Here is a 20,341-nt window from a genome sequence, read left to right on the forward strand (position 1 = left end):
TTAAATGACCAAGTTTATTATAAAGTTCTGACCTAACTTTCTGAAATTATGCACATGGCAGAAACAGTACGGGGTCTTACTGTACGTTAAAAAACAACTCTTTCTGAGGTATTTACAACGCAAAAATGTAAATGTGAAAGTTGAAAGGGAGGCGGAAGTATGAAACGTAGTTCCTCTGAGCTTACAAGGAGAAATCAGCTTTGCGGGGAGCCTCTGATGTTTGTGAATCCAGCACAGCTAAAAACACAGCAGAGGATCATCAACAACAACAACAACAACATGTGCCTGCCAGTGCCGATGATCCTCACTTACAGCGACGCAGCATGCATCTGATTTGCTTAAGTAATGCGTTAGCTGATTTATTTTTTTAATTAATTTGACACATTTAGTTATCAGCGGGTGCACAGGCTCAATATGCTGATCAATAGTTATTGATCCATGCATGTTTGGGTCAAAGTGAGAAAGGTCACATGTAACCTCCTTAGAAGAGGTTAAATGGCAAAAAGCACGAACACTTCTTTATACCCATGGATTTCCTTTTAATTTTCAGATTTGCTCCAGCTGATGCTGAGGAGAGGCTGTTTATCAGACTTGATGGAGCTCCTTTATGAGATTCAAAGGGATTTTTTACAACTTTTTTCTTACATCTGATGCAGAACAACACACCTGCATGTGTACAGTCAGTGGAGGTTTCACAAGAATACATAAACCCTGATATGTGCAACAACACCCACATCCTGACGGTGGTTATATATTTCATTGATATATTTTGATTTGTTCAGTCATGAAAGAATGTAATAGAAAGGATGCATACCTTATGCAGTCATAAAAATATTTAGAAGCACAGAAGAATAATGTTAACAAATTCCTAATCTTTCAGTAAATGTGATCTCACTGTGCCTGGAAATCAAACAGAAATACGTGACATTTAAGTGTCGTCGGGTATTTTGCTTGTTTTAAAGACTGAGCAGCTGTAATTAAATGTTTAAATGTTGCCCCTTGCAGGAAACACTTTATGTTGATCATAGATTATGGCCCTGCTAACAGATGCAGTGTCTCATGCAGAGTTAGTAGCAAACCATTTTCTGAGACATCTGTTTCCTCACCACGTTAACATTTTATTCATAACATTATGCTCTCACTTTTTTTTTTGTTTCGCTCTCACTTTTTTGTCAAGTCACAGCCGAGGAAGTGGTTGCAAGCAAACAAGACACAGACAGACTAAATCATGCTCACTACAGAGAGATGCACTAAAAGAAACACTTCAACATAACCTGACTGCTGTTTGCCTTTTGCAGCTTGTATGCTTAAACCACTTGGTTCTGCTGCTGAAACGTCTGGATACTTTTCATGTTACAGCTGCGAAAAGCAGACAGGCGTGAATGGGAACAGATTGTTAGATGCAGGGCCTTCTGGGTAATGCAGTTTATTTAGGATCATTATGAATGGCCCTGAGAACCTGAAGGCAGAAAACAATTAAGGTGTTCCAAAAAATGAAATGCATAATGTACTGGTCCCACTGGTGGTTACCATATTCCTGGTTAACACAATGTCTGCACTCCACCATGCAAGAAAAATAAAACTTAAATCACTGTTTTGACTGAATAAGTGGATAAAAGTCACAGATGTACATGAAAAGAAAGCCTGATAGTATACATCGATGAGCCACAACATTAAAACAACCTGTCTAACGTTGTTTAGATCCCCCTTGAGGGCCTGTGGGTGGCAGGGTGGGGCTCCCATGGATCAGGTTTGCTCCTCATCACACAGATGCTTGATTGGATTGGGATCTGGGGAATTCTGCCCCTTGACAGCTCTTTATCATGTACTTCAAGCCATTCCTGAGCAGTTTTTGTGGCATAGTGGGGTGTGTCATCGTGCTTTGGGAGTGTCACTGTCAACGGATCCAAGGTTTAACAGCAGAACACTGTATTGTAGCAAGATGATCATTGTCGTTTGCTTTAGCTGCCAGTGGTTTTAGAGTTGTGGCTGATCATGGTTATTTAGCAACATGTGTTTTAATATCACTAAACTCAAATTTCAATTTCTCTTAAATGACAAGATGAAATTCCAGCATCTCTGCTTCTGGCTATAAATGATTCTCTTCCTGCAGAAAGGCAGCGTGAGTGAAACAGAGGAGGTGAAAGGGAGCAATGAAATAGAGATCAAAGATGCTCCAGAGGGACACACACGCACTTCCTCTCGCTTCCATTTCGTCTGAATATTTTATAATGTATCGATTATGTGATTCTTCGCTGTTGCCACTGTCTAAATCCTAAATAGGGGCTTTTAAGGAATTAAGGGTGAGTTTTTAGTTCCAGATGTCAGCTCAGGAACATTTACAAATTCACTGCAGTTTGAAGTAATCTGACAGAGAAAAATGAACGCAAATGAAGCGATCTGCGTGTTTAAGCTGAAGGATGAATTTTCAAAATCCTCGGCTCGTGCTTCGCCTGGGAAAAAAGATGGCAATCACATCTTTTCTGCAGTTGAGTGCAGTTTAGTGTAATGTATTCACTTAACTTTTTTTTCCTTCCTGAGGCAGTGGAGCTTTTACCAGCAGACGAGGGGTCTAATTCGTATCCTTAAATATTTGAGCTGCGCTAATGCGAGCTTCATTTCGCTTGTCAGACACAATGTAATGAAGCCACACCAACGGAACAGATCCCAGAACAGAGAAGTTATTCTGTATGCAGGGAGGGATACTTGCAAGTATATTTAAAAGCAGACATTGAAATCCTATTCTCTTGTCTCCTGTGTTTGCCTGCACACTGTAACATGCCTCTCTCTCTCTCTGCATAGCTCTCAGACGCCCTGATCAAGCGGGTGACGTCGTCTCAGGACCAGTGGGTGAAAGGAGCCCTGGAGCCGAAGGTTGGCCCCGACTTCGACCTCACCCTCACCACCGACTCGCTGCTCCAGACCATCCTGCAGCTGGACTTCTGCCAGGGCAAAGGTGAGCATACATCTGCAAGGTTTCTGAGTTACATTTTGCATCACTGACTATGGCAATTTTTAAGATGTATTTGTGTTTTTACGTCTGTTTTTTGTGGCACTGTGTTTTTAAGGAATACTCCAACGATTGGTAAAGATGTGGATTTCCCCTTAGAGTGAACTTAAAGGCATATGATGTACAAACAACCACCCCACCGTTGTATGTTTGCGCTTTTATTATCCCAGCAGTTCCCAACAATATTCAAACCTAGAGAAAACCATGATTGTAGTTTAATGATGCATTCCTTTTGGTCGCCCCTTTGTCCCCTATAGCTGGGAAACTCAATGGATAATATAACAGCATGGGTTTGTAAATCTATACTTTCCTTGCAGCTATTTCATGACAATGAATACACAATGTAAATACATGCATCTTAATCAAACTTTAAGACAAGACCTCAGCTGTAAACATAATTTCTGTCTGAGCAACATTAGATAGATTTTTAGCTGCGCTGGTGGTGAAGACTGGAACTCCCATGATCCCATGCTGCTTCACAATGCCATCAAACTTTGTCTTTTGTTGTTGTTTGGATTGAGGGACCCCCTACAGCAGCAGAAATGAAATACTGAGCATTTCCAAAGAACAGTTGAAATGAATTCAGGTGAGACAGAGATATAGAGTATGGGACAAGCTCAATAAAACACTGCATCCTACATTTCCCATCATGCAACGCATTGATGTCAGTCAGCTGCAATATATAATTTAGATCACAAGTAGAACTAAATTGGAAATATTGAAAATTTCTAACGAGGACTGTACCTTGGAATTGCAATTTGAAAAAGTACAACTGGTAAATCTCAAAGGCTGCAGCTGACTATATACAGTATGTAACCAACACTGTTGACCACAGGTTTAAACCACTGTGTCAAAGGTTTTACATATTCATGATGTCCTCTGTGTGTGTCATGATTTTAAAGATGTCTTCTGATAGTATTCCATCACATGTCTTAAATAGATTACAGAGTGAATACTGAACTAATGCAGGACTCAAAGATTTTTTTTGTTTGATTTTTGGTTAATTACAAATCAAATCAGAAAAATGACAATTAGATATTCTCCCTAAATTATTCAGCCCCACCTCAATTTACAATCAAATCTAAAATGAACATTCAGTTAATTCTAACGAAGCTTTACAGTTTGTTTGTATCTGGTATATTGTCAATGAATGCTCCAAATATGGAACAAAGTAAAAATACCTTATTTAGTCCACTTAATGATGTGCTACCAGGCTAGCAGTGGAGGTATCCATCTCTGAATACAGCATGATCACTCCCACATCAGAATTTGTCGTGGTTTTCTATTGAACCAACATTCAGCCCTCCTTATCTATCTCCTAGATGCCTCTCAAACTCTACCCTTTCAAATAAAATGCAGAAAAACCACCATAAAGCTGTTTTCACAGCGGCTCTGCTCATGGCAAGATAAGTCAAGTTCATATGTAAAATGTGTAATATGTGCACCTTTGAATAGACTTTATAAATAAATGAACTTGACATGCAGAACCACGCGAGAACATTGTAAATCTGCGGTAAAAACGAATCCCTCTTGATGATTTAGCATTTAGCTGCCCTCACTCTTTCCTGCTGAGGTTTCTTTAAGACATCCAACAATGTACACGTCTAATTAGCTATTCATTGGCTGTTGCTACCCAGCAACCACTTGGCAAGCATGAGTAAACACAGCGTCCTTTATATTCATTCTGCTGCAGTCTCAGAGATTACCCAGATGTATTGTTAATGTACACTAAATATATAATCAACAGCATGCATATTTTATCTCCATACTATTGCACTGAGGCAGCAAAGACAAGGTGGGTTTGTTCCTGTGCAGATGTGGAGTCAACCTGGTTGCTTTGCTAAGAGAGCAGATAGCGCTCATTATTCTTCGCTATCGGCCGTTAAGACTGTATAATAAATGAAGTGCATTATACACTTAATGAGTTGCGTTTATTCAGAAGGCATTGTGATTCATTAGAGTGGTTACAAATCCATTTAAAGCACATGCAAAACTCTCTTTACATAATGAGGAAATTACATGGAGTTAAGTGCTGAGTAGTTATTAATTATTATATCACGGGGTAACTGTAGTGATTATGCAGTCTTTTAGAATATCCTTAAATCACCTTATGGTTCATTTTGGGAGACTCTTCCATTGGGTTGCTGAGCTTTTAAGTTTTTAATTGTTTTTTTTTTTTACACCGCGTGAATCAGGGAGTTCACAAATTTTCATGGTGGGCTGCTTTTATCAGGGCTGTTTTTTCGGAAGCCCAGCGTTAGCAGTGGCCATCACAACTGAAAGCATGCAGCGCTCGTTAAATGTATCAGCACCCGTTGCTTGAACATGGATAGAAAGAAAGACAAAAAACAAACAGTGGTGCAAAGACCAAGCAAAGAAAAAGGCTTTGCTGAATGATGCCGCAAAGTGAGGGTTAGACAGAGCAGATTCATTTAGGCAGTCTGCAGGTGATGATGAGGACGCCGGTAAAACAGGGAGCAGCGTCGTCATCACAAACTGTGAATCGGTGAAATGAACTAACCAAATGTTTTTGTTGATCCTGGGCTTTCGGTAGGCTGCTGAGTCCTGCTGCAGGGTCATTCCGTGTCAAATCAACCAGAGGGTCCCAGGTCACCCTCTCAGTAGTTTTTCCAGATGTGGAAATAATGCTATAAGGCAACTCTGGAACTGTGTATCACATAATGTTTGGGTTTTGATTGAAATCTTACTTTAAAATAAGCATGGGCATAAGAAGAAAAAAAAAAAGTCCTAACTCCTAAAGGAGGCTCAACAACAAAACCAAATTTGGGTCAGATCATCTTCAGATCCATAAGAACACATGGTCAAAATAAGAAAATGATGGTGAACTGCCCACATGGTCAAATCAGGGCGTGAAAATGTGCAGAATTCATGACATTTGAAAATCTAGCATGTTTCAAAAATGTACTCCTAAACTCCCAAAGTACTAATGGTTATGGTTCAACACCTCATAAATGACAGGAAAACACTTCTGAGTGCTGAGTCTATCATAGTTTTCAAAAGAGGGACTGTAACAGATGGAGTCTTTCTTTTTCAACAACTGAATATTTGGTCATTTTTAGAGCCTTGTAGGAAGACAAAGACAATACACCAGATCTGATTACATTTTTTTGGATTCTACGGGAAAAGTTAACCCAAGATGAACAGTTTCAAAGCTCCATATGCCATACTGTCTGAGCTTTTCATGCCGGAAGATGGTCTGAAAGGCCATTTTGTGAAAGTGCTTCAAATTAACTAACATTTCAAAGGGCTGTAATTCAAAAACTATTACAGATGGAGACCTAATATTTGGGATTTGTTCATAAATTCATAAGTTGGTAGTTTTTCAGAGGAATCTGAGAGGGTAGCCCTGTGATAGACTGGCGACCTGTCTGGGGTGTCCCCTGCCTTCGCCCTAAGTCGGCTAGGCTCCAGCCCCCCCGCGACCCTAGTGAGGATTAAGCAGTGTATAGATAATGGATGGATGGATGGAATCTGAGAGGGTGACCTTGTAAAATTATCAGAAATTGGTAGATTTCATATGAAATGACCCCTGTTTTCAAAGTTCAGAATCAGAGTAGAAACACTCAGAGGTGTTTACACTAAATTTCTCTGAAGTGTTTAACAAGTGGTCGCTGACTGTAAATGGGTAAAATAAAACACAGATATGATCATTTTCCTCTCTCAATGATCTTTTTCACATTAAAGTCTATGACGTATATCATATTTGATATCCAATGCTTAAATACTAAGAGGAGGGAGCAGCTTATTGTAAAGTAAATAATGATGCTAATGATCAGGTTCATTCAACTTATTTACTGTTGCATTACAAGTATGTGGTGATATTTTAAATAACTCTGATTATTAAAACAGCTGTTAAGTCAAATTAAACATCAGCTTTTCTTCAGCTTTTTGTCCACAGAAACATCTCCCTAAAATGATTTTCATCATTTTACACTTTACCCAACACAAACAGTACACATGAACACATTGTTGGTTTATGAATTAAAGCTCTGTTTATCCACAAACATGTTGTGTCAGCTTGGTGAATAAACTGGTCCAGCTTCATCAGGCTGCACTGTGTTGCCACCGTTAAATTCCTCAAAAGCGAGGCCCCCAAAACCTTCAGACACAAACTTAAAGACCTGAACAGAGAATGTTAGCGGGATGTGTGGGTCACAGCCCGGGCTGAGTTCTACACTTGAAGGAGACTTTGCCTAATCTGAGCTCCAGTCAGGCTTGTTAGAGAGCCGAGGAGCTTTGATCATCCCTCCTTTGTTCTTTCAGGCTGGTGACATGAAACTCATGTGTACGTTTCTCCTCCCTCACATCCCCCTGATCATCCAGAACAAAGCAATAGAGTTTAAGGATGGACGATTTGATTTTATGTCTTTGAATTCGTGACATCCTGAGCAGCGACACAGTGTACCAGGTGTTCGAAGCAGTCTGACTTAATTCTTGTTTTCAGCTGAATGGAATATGTTGTTCTGGATCACGCTATTAAATGTTAACTTTATGTCTTTGTTTCAGACTTAAAGAACTGTTTCTCTGTCTTCTCCATTCTATTTAAATAACTAAGTGTTTATCTGTTGGACGTCTTCTATATTTAATTTCTTTGTTTGTAATCAAGAAAGTTAGTTAGTTTCATTGCTTTTGTGTGCGAGTTTACATTAAAGGTGAATTATCTCAGCGGCTACGTTCACATGTAGCAGAGGACTGATGATCAAATGTATGAAAAATAAGATCATTCTGTTTCTTGAGGTCTGAGAGTCTTTCTTCTCCCATTACGAAAACATATCAAGCTGAGATACCATCACACGCTTGAAAAGAACACTCAGCACACAAATAGACCAAATATGACCAAACCTTCAAGTTTGGACTTTGAAGTTTCTGTATTGTTGGAGGAATTTCTGACGTAACATGACATTCTGCGGTGGAAACCTCTGCTGTGTCCTGATATGCAGATGACTGATGAAGCTTTGAACCATGTTTATGTCACGTTTCCAAAGAGTTTGCTGATGTGAAGTGTGAAAATCATGCAATTTACATGTCATTTGCATGTGAAGGACCATGCTATGAACAATCATTAGGGACATTTGCCACAGAGCAGGATTTTCTGTTTTTTTTTTCTCTGATACAGCAAATGTCCTTCACAGCTTTTAGAAAATAAGAACCTCGTTTTCCCCCCGAACGGTTTCACTTTCAGCATCTTCTGTCCCTGTGCTGTCGTATTAAAACATGCAAACCAACATCATATTTCCAGATGTGCAGGAGATTCCATTATTGAAACAAATGCAGGCAGCAGACAGTGGTGAGGCTGAGATGGAGGCAGAGAGCCCAGGAGGTATTTCAGAGACTCTACTTTTCACAGTAAACCCCTCGTTTCCCTTCCTCGAATTTATTTTATCACTCCCTCCTCGTCCCTCAGCCCTGATAGCCCCTCACGGCCACTCTGGTTGGAAACTCACTGGTCTTGTCGCCCCACAGCGTTTCTCTGGTCTCTTTCCTCTGCATGGTTATTGTTTTCCAGCTCCTTCTCCTAAGAACGACACCTCCGCAGGATAGAGCTGCACTGAGACGTTTGTTCCCTGAAGTACTTCTGTTTTCAGTCTTTGGTTGCTAATCATGACTTTTTAATGTACTTTTTAAAATGTAAGTGTAAAAAAAAAGTATTTTAAATGTAAACAGAGGAAATTAATATTAACCATCTGAACCCTACAAACTGCTCGTGGGTTTTAAAGGTGTGTCATCATTACAGAATGACAAAATTACCCAAAACTGTAAAAACAGAGGAAACTGTTGGACACTCTCTGAACTACATACGTGATGTGCAATTATTTTTCCAGATGGAACTGCATCTAACATACACTGTATGTAGTTTAAGGACTATTAGAAAGTTAAAAACTCAACTGTTTTTAGTTTATTTTTTAAAATCATGATCTTCCATCCAAATTACTTTCCTTTACGTGTCTAAATTAAAGATTCACAAAACATTGTACCAGATTCTGTAAAACAAAGCAAAAATAATTAAAAAGTATATTAAAAAATAAATAATTCTTCACTCTCAGCTCAAGCTCATGACTAACTCATCTGCCACCAACAGTCACATCACAAAATCTTTTGACAGAACTGCAGGCTATGTTTACACGAGCAGTCTGTAGACAAGTAATAAAATAAATGATCAAAGAAAGTCAACCTGCATTTTTAAAAATAATTTATGGCAACATAACTTTCTTATACTGCCTGCACAAAGAGATTTTTTAAAATTTCCTCTACTGCTAGTCATAGTCAGTTCCATAGACTTTATATTGTTGTGAAAAATGAGCCCACAGTGAGAAAAGAATGTGACAGAAACTAAAACGTCTAGAAACTGGCTGGGATTCAGAGGGTTAAACATGATCCTCCTAACTTTTTTTCCCCACACTTGTCGAATTTGCATCTACAACTCTTAAAATTAAAGAATTAATTAAATCTTTAGTAAAACACGGTCGATGAATTTACATACACAAATAATGGAAGGACATCCTGCTAAAAAAAAAAAGGTCCAAATAAACAGAATGAAAACAGATGTAAATACTGTTAAACTGAATCAACATGTGTGTTAGCTACAACAGATCCGACCAGACTGTTCCTTCTGTCCTGACTGCTGCCTCTCCCCCTGTGTCCTCCCTGCTCACAGCTAAGTGCCTGTAAATAAAGAAAAGAGGCTGACTATACCACTCACATCTACTCGTGTGTGTTCAGTGGTTATCTCTACCCTTTTTTTGTTGTTTGTGTGTCTGTTTCAGCTCCTTTGGAATTCCTGTTTTTCACTTACAAGCACAAGGGTTAGACTGATAAGATGCTTTTATCCTCTGATGTTATGCAGATTTCTGCAACTAGCAGAACAACATGCCTTACTTTAGGCTGTTTAATCTTTTACAACATCAGGTTGGCCTTTAGAGGGGAGTCGTCTTAAGATGGTGTACCGACCATTTTCCCACCTTAAGAAGGAGATAAGTTCACAGCTGTCAGTTTTCAAAGCTCATATCAGTCTAACCCAATGCACCACAATCACTACGACTCCTTTAGTGCCTATAATGTCCTCACATGGTCAAGTTTAAGCCTGATCTCCAGCTGTTGCCCTCTAAATGAACCCGGAGGTCTTTCACCTTTTCTGGATCCCTTTAGATTCTCATTAAATCTCCTATTTGTCTCCCTTCAGTTTGTTTAATGACAACCAGCCAGATGACAACATCCCTGTTTGTTTCCTTTTCCTCTTCAACCCATCCACCCACTCATCTTTGCCCCCTTCTTGATCCCCTTTCCCTTCATCCCTCGACTGCAATCTTTACATGTCACTGATCCATCTCTCCCCACAGTGGAGTCCGGACCCTCGGTGCCAGCAGCTCCTCTCCTGCAGCTGGAGAAGTGCTGCACCAGGAATAACAGCGCCACCTTAGCGTGGAGGGTAACTGTGCCCACCGGCAGCCCCATCGAGGGCTACATCCTGGAGCTGGACGATGGGAACGGAGGACAGTACAGGGTCGGTGCTGCGCAAACACACACTGATTCAGAAAGACACTAATATGACAGTAATCTAACATGAAATGCAGCAAATGACGTCAGTACGACTCCTCTTTGGGTCTCATCATTATCAGTTATAATCCATATGTGGCTCAACTCTGACTGAAAACAGACAGTGTGCTCTATGTGCGTAATTAATCAGTAAACATACATTAAACATGTCCTCTATTATATCGTGAACAAAAATATAAACGGCATGAAAATGGTCTGCTTTTCGGATTTCAGTGCAAAAGTTGAAAATCATTTCTAGAAATGATTTCAGTTTAGCCAACTGTGAACCAGAATGTTTTAGGCTGTTTGAGTGGTGACAAACTCCTCAGCATTAATTTAATCCACAGCCGGTCAGGTGTGGCTTTAAAAGGCAATGATCATAGAGCGTGATCAGCACACACACACACACACACACTGACCAGTGAATATAAAAGTCCACCTTAAAATGCAGTTTTATTCAAATGACATGATGCCACAGATGGCAAGAGACGGATGAAAACAGGCTATCAGCTGCTGGATGCTGCATGTCGGTTAAAGTTGTAGCCCGGCACTTGAGTGTCCACGACTCCGCCATTTGTCATCTAAGAAATCGTTTCAAACAGCATGTTGCGATAGACAATCTGCCACATGACAACAGACCATGTGTCACCCCCTTAGCCCACACATCCGACTCGTCCATCTGCAAAATCATTTTGCGATTGACTACATCGACGCTGATGACGTTGCTGGTGTGGACAACCACAGAATTTCAATCTGAGAGGAATTTTTTCAGAGAAGTTGGTTTGTGAACCTTGATCTTAAGGCAGAGCAGCGTTGTAATCAGCTCTTGTGGGCAACCGCTCACGCTGGACACTTCCACGATGGAGAACAGTCCTTTTCCCTGATTAGTTTGCAGCTATACAGAGCAGATGTCATGTTTAGTGTTGCACAGGTAGAGAGGCCCACAGAGGCGGAGGAGTGGTGGTATGAGCATGTCATTGGTGGCAATCTCAGTGCCTAACAACATCAAGATAAAATCCTTACACCCATGGTTATCTCATTCATTCGTTGGCATCACTTTAGGTTTAGTGTCTTCCTTATCCCAGACTTGCATTCCGCATAACTGACTAATTTAATGATCCTGAAGAAACGCTCTCTCATCTTGCCTGTACTACTGTGTATGTACAGCAAAATGACAATAAACTGGATTTGATTTGATCACTTCAGTGAGACAACATGCTTCCTCATGTCACCAGAAGATGCACTGAACTTCTGTAGTAGCTAAAAAACGTTCCAGTCCTACCATAGATTGTAGACTCTCCAACATCCAGCATCAGTGAGATGTTCTGGATGGACGACAATTCAACTTCATTAGGTCCTTAAGAAGGAGTGGGGCAACATTTTACAAGCAGCATCGACAACCTCATTAACTCTTTGTGGCACTACAGATGTAAATGGTGAACACACTCATTACTGACTTGTGATTTCTGGTCTGTGAGTCCACTCCATTAAGATATTTCATGCTGAATCTATATTATTGCTCTTGAGTTGATGTATCCTGCATATAAATGTATGTGCATGCGCTTAACCTGCATTTGTAAAAAATATGTGTGTACCCCCAGGAGGTATATGTGGGGAAGGAGACAGTGTGTACGGTGGATGGACTCCATTTCAACAGTTCCTACAATGCCAGGGTGAAAGCCTACAATGCCGTTGGCGTGGGACCGTACAGTAAGACAGTGGTGCTCAAGACCTCTGACGGTACGTAGCGTGTATGAGAAGTAGCTTAGCTTCCAGCGAGCCAGATGGGCCCCATGTCTGTCTCACTTCCCATTCTGCTCCTTTGACTGTCTTTATTTTATTGTCTCCGCAGGCTTGTTTTCGTTGGTGATCATCTTTGTAAAACAGCTTTCATGATGTAATTTCATTTGCGCTGTGTAGCACTGATTAGAAAAGCTTCTTAGATGAGGAGATTGTTGTTTTTTTTTTTTTTTTGCTTTTTGTTTTTTGGAAAAGGCATGAGAAAGGCAGCAGGAGAGATGAGATAATGAGAGGAGAAGCAGGGAAAAGAAGGCAGAGAATAGAAAAGAAAAGTTAACAGTGCACATGAAAGATAAGGATGAGATGGCAGAAATAAAAGGAAAGACGTGGACAAGAAAACACAGAAGGGGGAGTTGGAAAGGAAAAGCAGGGAGGAAGGGAAGGAAGAGGATGGAGGCATAAATGAGAAGAAAAAGGGGAGGCAAGAAAAACAGAATGGAAAAGGGCTAGAAAGAAAAATAGGGGAAGTATAGGAAAATGACAGAAATGGAAAAGGAAAAAAAAAAAAAAGAAAGATGGAAAGGAAAAGAAAATATACAGAAAAGAAAAAAGAAAAATTGCAATGGAAAAGAAGAAAAAGAGAAAGAGGAAGAGAAAGGAGGAGAAAAGGGGATAATGACAAAATCTTCCACAGCAGCAGTGGGATGAGGGTGGAGAGTTTCTCTAAAGCACTTCACACACACACACACACACACACACACACACACACACACACACACACACACTCTCTTTGCCAGCCACAATAACAATGGGCATTAGTCTGTTTTCTGACTGATAACCGTTTATCCGTCCTGCCCTCTTTTTATTTTTCTGTGTCATATTTCTTCCTGCCTACTCTCCCTCTTTCTCCTCCTCCTCTCCTCATTTCTCTCCTTTTCCTTGATGATTACAGCTACACAGAGGGAGGAAATGGTGGGATGTGACTCTTTTTTTGTGCAGCAGGCCAAAAAGCTGCAAAACAGACACTGCTTTTAATTTTTTAAAAACGGGCATTTGCTGTGTGATTTTGTGTGTCGTGTGTGTGGAAATATTGGACGAGCCACCACTTGTTCAGTGATGCAGCACATGGATGGATCCGTCCTCAGGCCTACACTGTGGATGAATGTGTCCCTGATGTTTCAGCCTTTAGCATGTTTGAGTGTGTGTGTGTGTGTGTGCTTTTCCCCTGTAGCTAAACTTACTCACAGTTATTGCCCACCATACGCACGCTGTATAAAATTGCCAGACTTCCGTGCAGACTTCCTCCCTGAAGGAACCAGCTGTTAAAGGTGCCGTGCGTGAGAATGTGAAGCAATTTACATGTTTTAATCGCCTTTCACATTTCCAAGGTGTGAACGGATTGTAACGTAAATTAAAAAATGAGACCTTCCCCGAATGTCTCGATTGAATATAACAGCCTGGGGGTTGATTTCTGTGAAAACGCTTCAGAATGAGTTTTCTGGGAATATCATCTTTTCCCCCTCCCCTGCACTGCCAACAGCGTGCAACACCAGCTCATTTTTAGCTCAGAATAGAGTCCACTAATCAACAAATGACAAGTTCTCAGCATAATACAGACTGAAAGTTTTAGTTAATTACATCTGTGTGACCAAATTAGAATGTAACAGGCATTGGAGGAAAAATAGGGCCACCGTTGGCTGGCTTTTGATTCATGGATGGAAAAAATTGGTGAAACAGGAGATTAAAATATGTGTAAATATAGCCACTTAATGAGGAACATTTCTCAGATACCAACAATTTTTGCATGACATTCAAACACTTGAGCAGAGAAATCTGTGTGACCACTTGTGTCTGTACACGCTCACAGAATGCGGTGTTCTGTGTCCCCTGTGTCCAAAGACTGTTACTATTATAAGCTAACCTGCTAACTATTGTGTCCTTACAGTGGCTTGGTTCACCTTTGACCCCACCTCAGCTCACCGAGACATCGTTCTTACCAATGAAAACCAGACAGTCACCTGTAACAGCTACGATGACCGCGTGGTGCTGGGGACAGCTGCTTTCTCTAAGGTACTCACTTTGAGTTTTCCAATTACAACATTTTATTTAATTTACATCAGTTGTTTTGTCTTGTGCGAGGAAGTGGATTTTTCTAACTCCTGTCAAATCTCAGGGTATTCACTATTGGGAGGTCACCATCGATCGCTATGACAACCACCCGGACCCTGCGTTTGGCGTGGCGAGGATCAACACCATGAAGGACATGATGCTGGGGAAAGACGACAAAGCCTGGGCCATGTATGTGGACAACAACCGCTCCTGGTTCATGCACAACAACTCCCATACCAACAGGTAGGTACTGCGTTGACTTAGCGTCCTTTTCAGTCAATGATAGCTGTATGATAATCTGTCAATATTACAACCCAATAATCAATAGCAGCAGCGCCTTCACGGAGGGCGACGGGGGTTAAAAGGAACTCTGGAATCTCATTGGCCACTGCTGGGACCAACCCAGATCTAATAGGTCAAGTTTGTTCACTGAAACTTGATTATAAGCCAAAATTTCCCCTAAAAGTCCAAAACTATACCTAATTTACATTTGCACTGAGCAAACCTCTCCGTGCAGTGACACACTTCTCCCAGTGCTTCTGCAACACTTGTAACGCTCCTAGAATTACTGTTATGTAAACACGTCAAGCATCATCTGAAATTAGTGCTGAATCTCCTAAACTGTGTCAAAACTATTCAACTTGAAGAAGAGGAAGAACTCACAGGGTGCTTAATCTAGCCAATGGGGTAGTTGTAGAGCGGCGACTGGTGCACTCTCATGCTATCACAGTTCAGGTCGTTTGCTCCGAATGCTCTCCCTCAGGTGCCTCAGGAAGTTACAGAACTTTGCCTTGATAATAAATTCATGGTGCACAACCATGTAAATGCCAAAGAAAACAACAGGCGTGCTCCTCACCTGACAGGCTTTGTCTGGTCTTGGAGACTGCAGGCTCTTCGGCTGTGAAAACTACTGGTTCTTCTCTTGATGGAAGCTGCAGACCCTCCTCTATTAATGATCTGTCACATGTAGGTTGCTGCTTGACACAGAATGTGATGTTTGCTCTCTGCTCTTACAAATGTGCACCCACCAGTGGTCACAAAAACAAGTGTAGCACAATGTCCTTGTTGTGTTAGCATATTTTACACGTGTAGCTATGATGTGCACCAAAAACATTCTCAGAACTTTTAGATCACTCGCATAAAAGTAAAACCTGACGATTCTTTGTTAATGTTTTTGTAATGTTTTTGTAATTCCAAAAAGCCCTCTAGTCTGCAGGTATAAATGTTCAGTAAATCATTAATTAAAAGTAAAAAGATTAAATTAAATTAAACCTCTGTGTGACGCTATGTTAGAAATCGCTGAACTGTATAAACCAGCATGAATGATTAATGTGTAATTTGCTCCGTCCTGGCAGGTGCAACCTAATCCTTTAATGATTATTCCGCTGTTATGATTTATGAAGTGAAGGAGAAACGCCTGCTAAATGGACTTTTCACAACCGGGTGACCCCAATGTTGTCATTATTAATGAATTATTACTGATCTATAAAACATAATAAATCATTTATCAGCATTAATAAAGCCATCTTTTTAAAATACGCTTGTCATTCTAACTAATTCATGAACAACACTCTTTTAAAACAACAGGAGACAGGGACTTTGTCAGGCGTCACTCTCTTCATACGTCCATCATTACGTCTTCTGCATTAAATCCCACACTTCTGAGAGGTTACACAGTATAATGATAGATACTCAGGATGACAGAGGGACCCCGCGGGCTCATACAATACCAAGTAACTAACAAACACACCAGGGAGCAGGGGAAGATTACTGCAGGCTGCAGGAGACATCAAAACATGCCTCTGCGCCATCTCTCTGCATCACAAGGCAGCCATCAAATCTCATTAAACATTTATTTGTGAGAAAATATCTATTCTTCACAGGAATATGCAAAACCTCTGACTTGATTTCACTTCTCTACCTTTCATGGTGCTCATCTTCTTATGTCTGAGCCTCATGTTGTTATTTACCTCGTACCGATTCCTTCATCTCGCACGGCCCCGGCAGCCTCGCCCTGAGGCAGGTATCATGTTTGTATGCACATCTACACATTCAGGAGGGTTTTAGCCGAGCTTCTAATCGAAAACAAGGGTTTTAGCATTTAAACACAATTTCAGGAGCGTGGTATCTGTGTTAGGCTACAGGTTTTACAGTGATTTCTGTTTTCGGTCAGTTATTTCTTGTCATTTTTTCCCGGTTTCACACAGATTGAATTCCAGAAGTCTCAATGAGCTCGTATGGAACTTGGACACAAATGTGTAGAGTATAAGACAGAAGTGTTGTAGACCACAGCATTTATAGCTGAAGCTGGTTTGTAATGCCCACATTTAAATACACAAAGTATACAATTCTTAAAGATCTTTATTGTAATGGAAGTCACTATTTATTGCCAACTGAGGTAATAGTGATTGATCCTATCACTTGTTGAAGAAGTTATAGGAGAGTTCTTGCATTTTCAGTGTTACAAACTAGGTGTGGTGACATTGCCAATTACAAGGCACTCTCAATTCTATCATTTAGCGGATATCTAAGTATAACTGTTGTAATTACATTGCAGTAGAGAATATTTTGTTTTAACTTTTATGTGTGGTGACATCAAATTGTTCCGGAGGTGTGACCCAGGAGCCAACCGACTGATGACACACAGGCATCATTGGCCCAGTCCCAGTCTCCATCCTAAGGCCAGAGCACTGAACCGCCACAGACGTAACTGATTTCACAGCTGCAGCACTTGCATGTGTGAGATTGTGAGGGCTTGAAATGGCATAAAAAGCGGGCAGGGACACACTATCATGACAGCACATGTTGACTGGAAACAACACATCACCATGAAAAAATTGAATTGATATCGCATTTAATTTGATCAGCTGCTCAGTTGATCACTGCCTGTTTGTGACATTATAGTCTTTATGTGTTTTAGCAAACTGCCAAAGGTCAGGAAAGTTGTGAACGTCTGTGGACATTCGACTTGAAATACAAACAGCTCTGAAAACATGCAATAAATAACCACAACAGCAAGTCACCAGTTTCATTATGAATAATGGGGGAGTCCCTCAGGAAGGTCTGCAGGTATGTGGTATACACAGGGTGGTGCATCAAAACATCCACACCGGAGCCCTCATGCACTCCATGATTTTTCTTTAAAGGTTATCTTTTGATATTGTAGTGCAGGTGAAGAGAGACAGGAATGGTGGGAGTAGAAAGGGGGACAGACATGCAGCAAATCCAGCCGAGGGTCGGAATCGATCCATGCGGCGCGGACTAACAGCCCCTATTCATGGGTTGCCTGCCCCACGATTGGGGCGCCCATTCACTTGATGATTTGACAGTGGGACAGCCTTAAACCCTTGCAGATTTAAAGGGAATCCGCCTCAAAGTCTGTGAGTCTGTGACTGTGAAGATTGGGATTGGGCCACTGTTTGGATCTCTGGGAAATGAAGTTCAAAAACACCCCTCCAACAACCACAGCTGCAGCCAGACAGAAAGAAACAGATGTTGAAGTTTGCCGCTTTAAAGCACAAAACAGAAACTCAACAGCACAAAACTCGATCAGTTTGGGGTAAATGTTGTATCTCCTGCATTCCTTGTGTAAATTGATCTGTTGTGTATGTGTGTGTGTGTGTGTGTGTGTGTGCGTAGGGCGGAGGGAGGCATCACTAAGGGCTCCACTGTGGGCGTGCTGCTGGATCTGATCAAACACACACTGACTTTCTACATCAACAAGGAGCAGCACGGACCAACTGCCTTTGAGAACCTGGATGGTGTCTTCGTGCCCGCTGTCAGCCTCAACAGAAACGTGCAGGTCGGTGTGTGCATTGAAGATGGTGCTTAAATATGAATTAAGCATGGCAAATGGGAGTATTTCTTACCCAGACAAGACATTTAGTGGTGAAGACTATTGAAGTAACCAAGCTCTCAGACACAGTGGTGCATGTGCTGTGCTCTGCCCTGTCATTACAAGGTAGCCCCACCTTAGAACATACCCTGATTTACCATCTACTTTAGTCTAAATAGGCTCACACCTGATTAAATGAATATCATCTAGTATTCAAAGAGTCCCAAAACTAGCAAACGAGACCATAAACGCATTAGGAAAATGTTTGCTGAAGTAAAAAATCTCATTACAAGTCGATTCATTTTCTCAAAGGATTCTATACAATCAGACTTCCTTTTACCACCAGAGGAGTCGCCCCCTGCTGGCTGTTAGAAAAAACGCAGAGTGTTACAGACTATATCATAGATTATCAGTCTTTCCAAACATCAGTCACATGACTGCTTTACATTCTGCAGCATTCAGTGTCTCCTAATTTCCAAGATGGTAAAGTACACTTTGTTGATGTAGTATTTCTGAGGTCTGAACTTCGAGGTGTGAGTTAAGCGGAGTTCTCAAAGGCAGCAATCCACTTTTTCCAACTCGTGCAACACAAGCTTATTATTCCTTTAAATATTTACAACCAGAGGATTGTCATCTTGTGTCAATGACACACTCTCTTTTAGTTTGCTATCACAAAAACAGAAACCATGAATATTTAAGTAGCCTGTTGTTATTGTTGCAGCTGTGCGCTCAGACAACTTAAATCAACCAGGGAAATCATCTTTAATTGCATATGCAAAAAAAGAAGTTTGTGAAATTACACGAAAGGAATAAAATTTAAGAGGAGCCAGGGAGGAATGATGCCTCTTTTCAGAATAGACCAGACACATTCACAGAATACAACCAAGAACTCAAACGTGACGCTGCTGCAAAAGTTCATCATTACAAGATTCAGCAGGAGAACCAGTGAAATGTAACACATATGCTATACAATATGTGTGCCATTCTCAAGTGTACAAAGTGTTTGTAGAGGCATTAATCAAAACTCCACTTCATCAGTCACCAATTATGCTCCCCTGATTCAAGTGCTCACTAAGTGTGTGTTAAGTGAACGTTACCAAAATCCAACTCATTATCATGTCTGTGATCTCAAGTATCTGTCAAGTGTGTTCCAAACGCTCACGTTGTCAAACGTGTCCTCTCCAAATTAAAAACCCACACGAGATACTTTCCTGTCGCCTGTCTGATCTCTGTCTTCGGTTTTGATCTCATTGCGTGTTTGCTCTGTTTGTCCACTTCAGGTGACCTTACTGACGGGCCTGGAGGTGCCAAAGAATATCAAACAGTAAGCGCTCCTTCCTCCCCACCCCGAGCGTGCCCTGGATACAAACCAACAGTGTCATATGCAGCCTCAGTTCACACCCACATGGACCTGTTCCAGTAACGTCAGATGGGATTCATCCCTCTCCCATCCTTCTCAAGGTGCCCCCTGTCTTGGACGCACTTCAGCTCCATAATATTTTGGACTAGGGAATAAATGTGAGTTCTTATTGGCTATAAAATGCGGAGATGGAAGACTGGAGTTACTGTGGATTGCCATACTTTTTTTCATATCTGAGTTCTTGCCCTGGGAACACCAGGATACCAACAACATGTATATTGTTACAATACCACTTTGTACCATTCCAGTAAATTAAAAATACAGCATGAAATTTCTCCTCAAAGCCGTACACCAAATTAAGCCACACACTGACAGAAGACTTCCACACTGTGCAGTAGAATAATTCAGAGCAAAAAAAAAAAAAATCATGGAAACCAGAAATTTACACAACATGGTGCTGTTAGAAGATGAAAAAAACAACAACAAAAAAACACGAGAGGAATGATTCAGCAGTACTTCTCGCTGCTCTGCGCCTCTCTCAGGTGTGTTTACAGCCCGCAAGCTCAAAACTAGAGTGAAACAGTCTTTTTGTAGAAGTTGTGTAGTGGCACCATGGGTTGTTTGACTCATGAAATATTTAAAAACTTTCACCGCACACTTTTATCTCAGTCGCGGTTCCAACTGCGCTGATGTCTCTGATTTCTGTTTTTTTCCTTCTCGGTTAGTTTAATAG

General features: G+C 40.9%; 1 protein-coding gene across 1 annotated transcript in view; it reads left to right on the forward strand.

Annotated features, from left to right (window-relative positions):
• The window catches only part of trim67 (tripartite motif containing 67), an 86,752-nt gene extending 67,176 nt beyond the window's left edge, over positions 1-19,576 (forward strand). The window contains exons 7-14 of the mRNA XM_008289035.1: positions 2,803-2,956; positions 8,271-8,351; positions 10,369-10,532; positions 12,166-12,304; positions 14,250-14,374; positions 14,478-14,656; positions 18,053-18,215; positions 19,529-19,576. Of these exons, the coding sequence (XP_008287257.1) occupies positions 2,803-2,956; positions 8,271-8,351; positions 10,369-10,532; positions 12,166-12,304; positions 14,250-14,374; positions 14,478-14,656; positions 18,053-18,215; positions 19,529-19,576 (1,053 nt within the window). The remainder of the gene's footprint in view (positions 1-2,802; positions 2,957-8,270; positions 8,352-10,368; positions 10,533-12,165; positions 12,305-14,249; positions 14,375-14,477; positions 14,657-18,052; positions 18,216-19,528) is intronic.
• Positions 19,577-20,341: the final 765 nt, after the last annotated feature.

Source organism: Stegastes partitus, unplaced genomic scaffold (assembly GCF_000690725.1).
Source record: "Stegastes partitus isolate 25-593 unplaced genomic scaffold, Stegastes_partitus-1.0.2 Scaffold589, whole genome shotgun sequence".
NCBI lineage: Eukaryota > Metazoa > Chordata > Actinopteri > Pomacentridae > Stegastes > Stegastes partitus.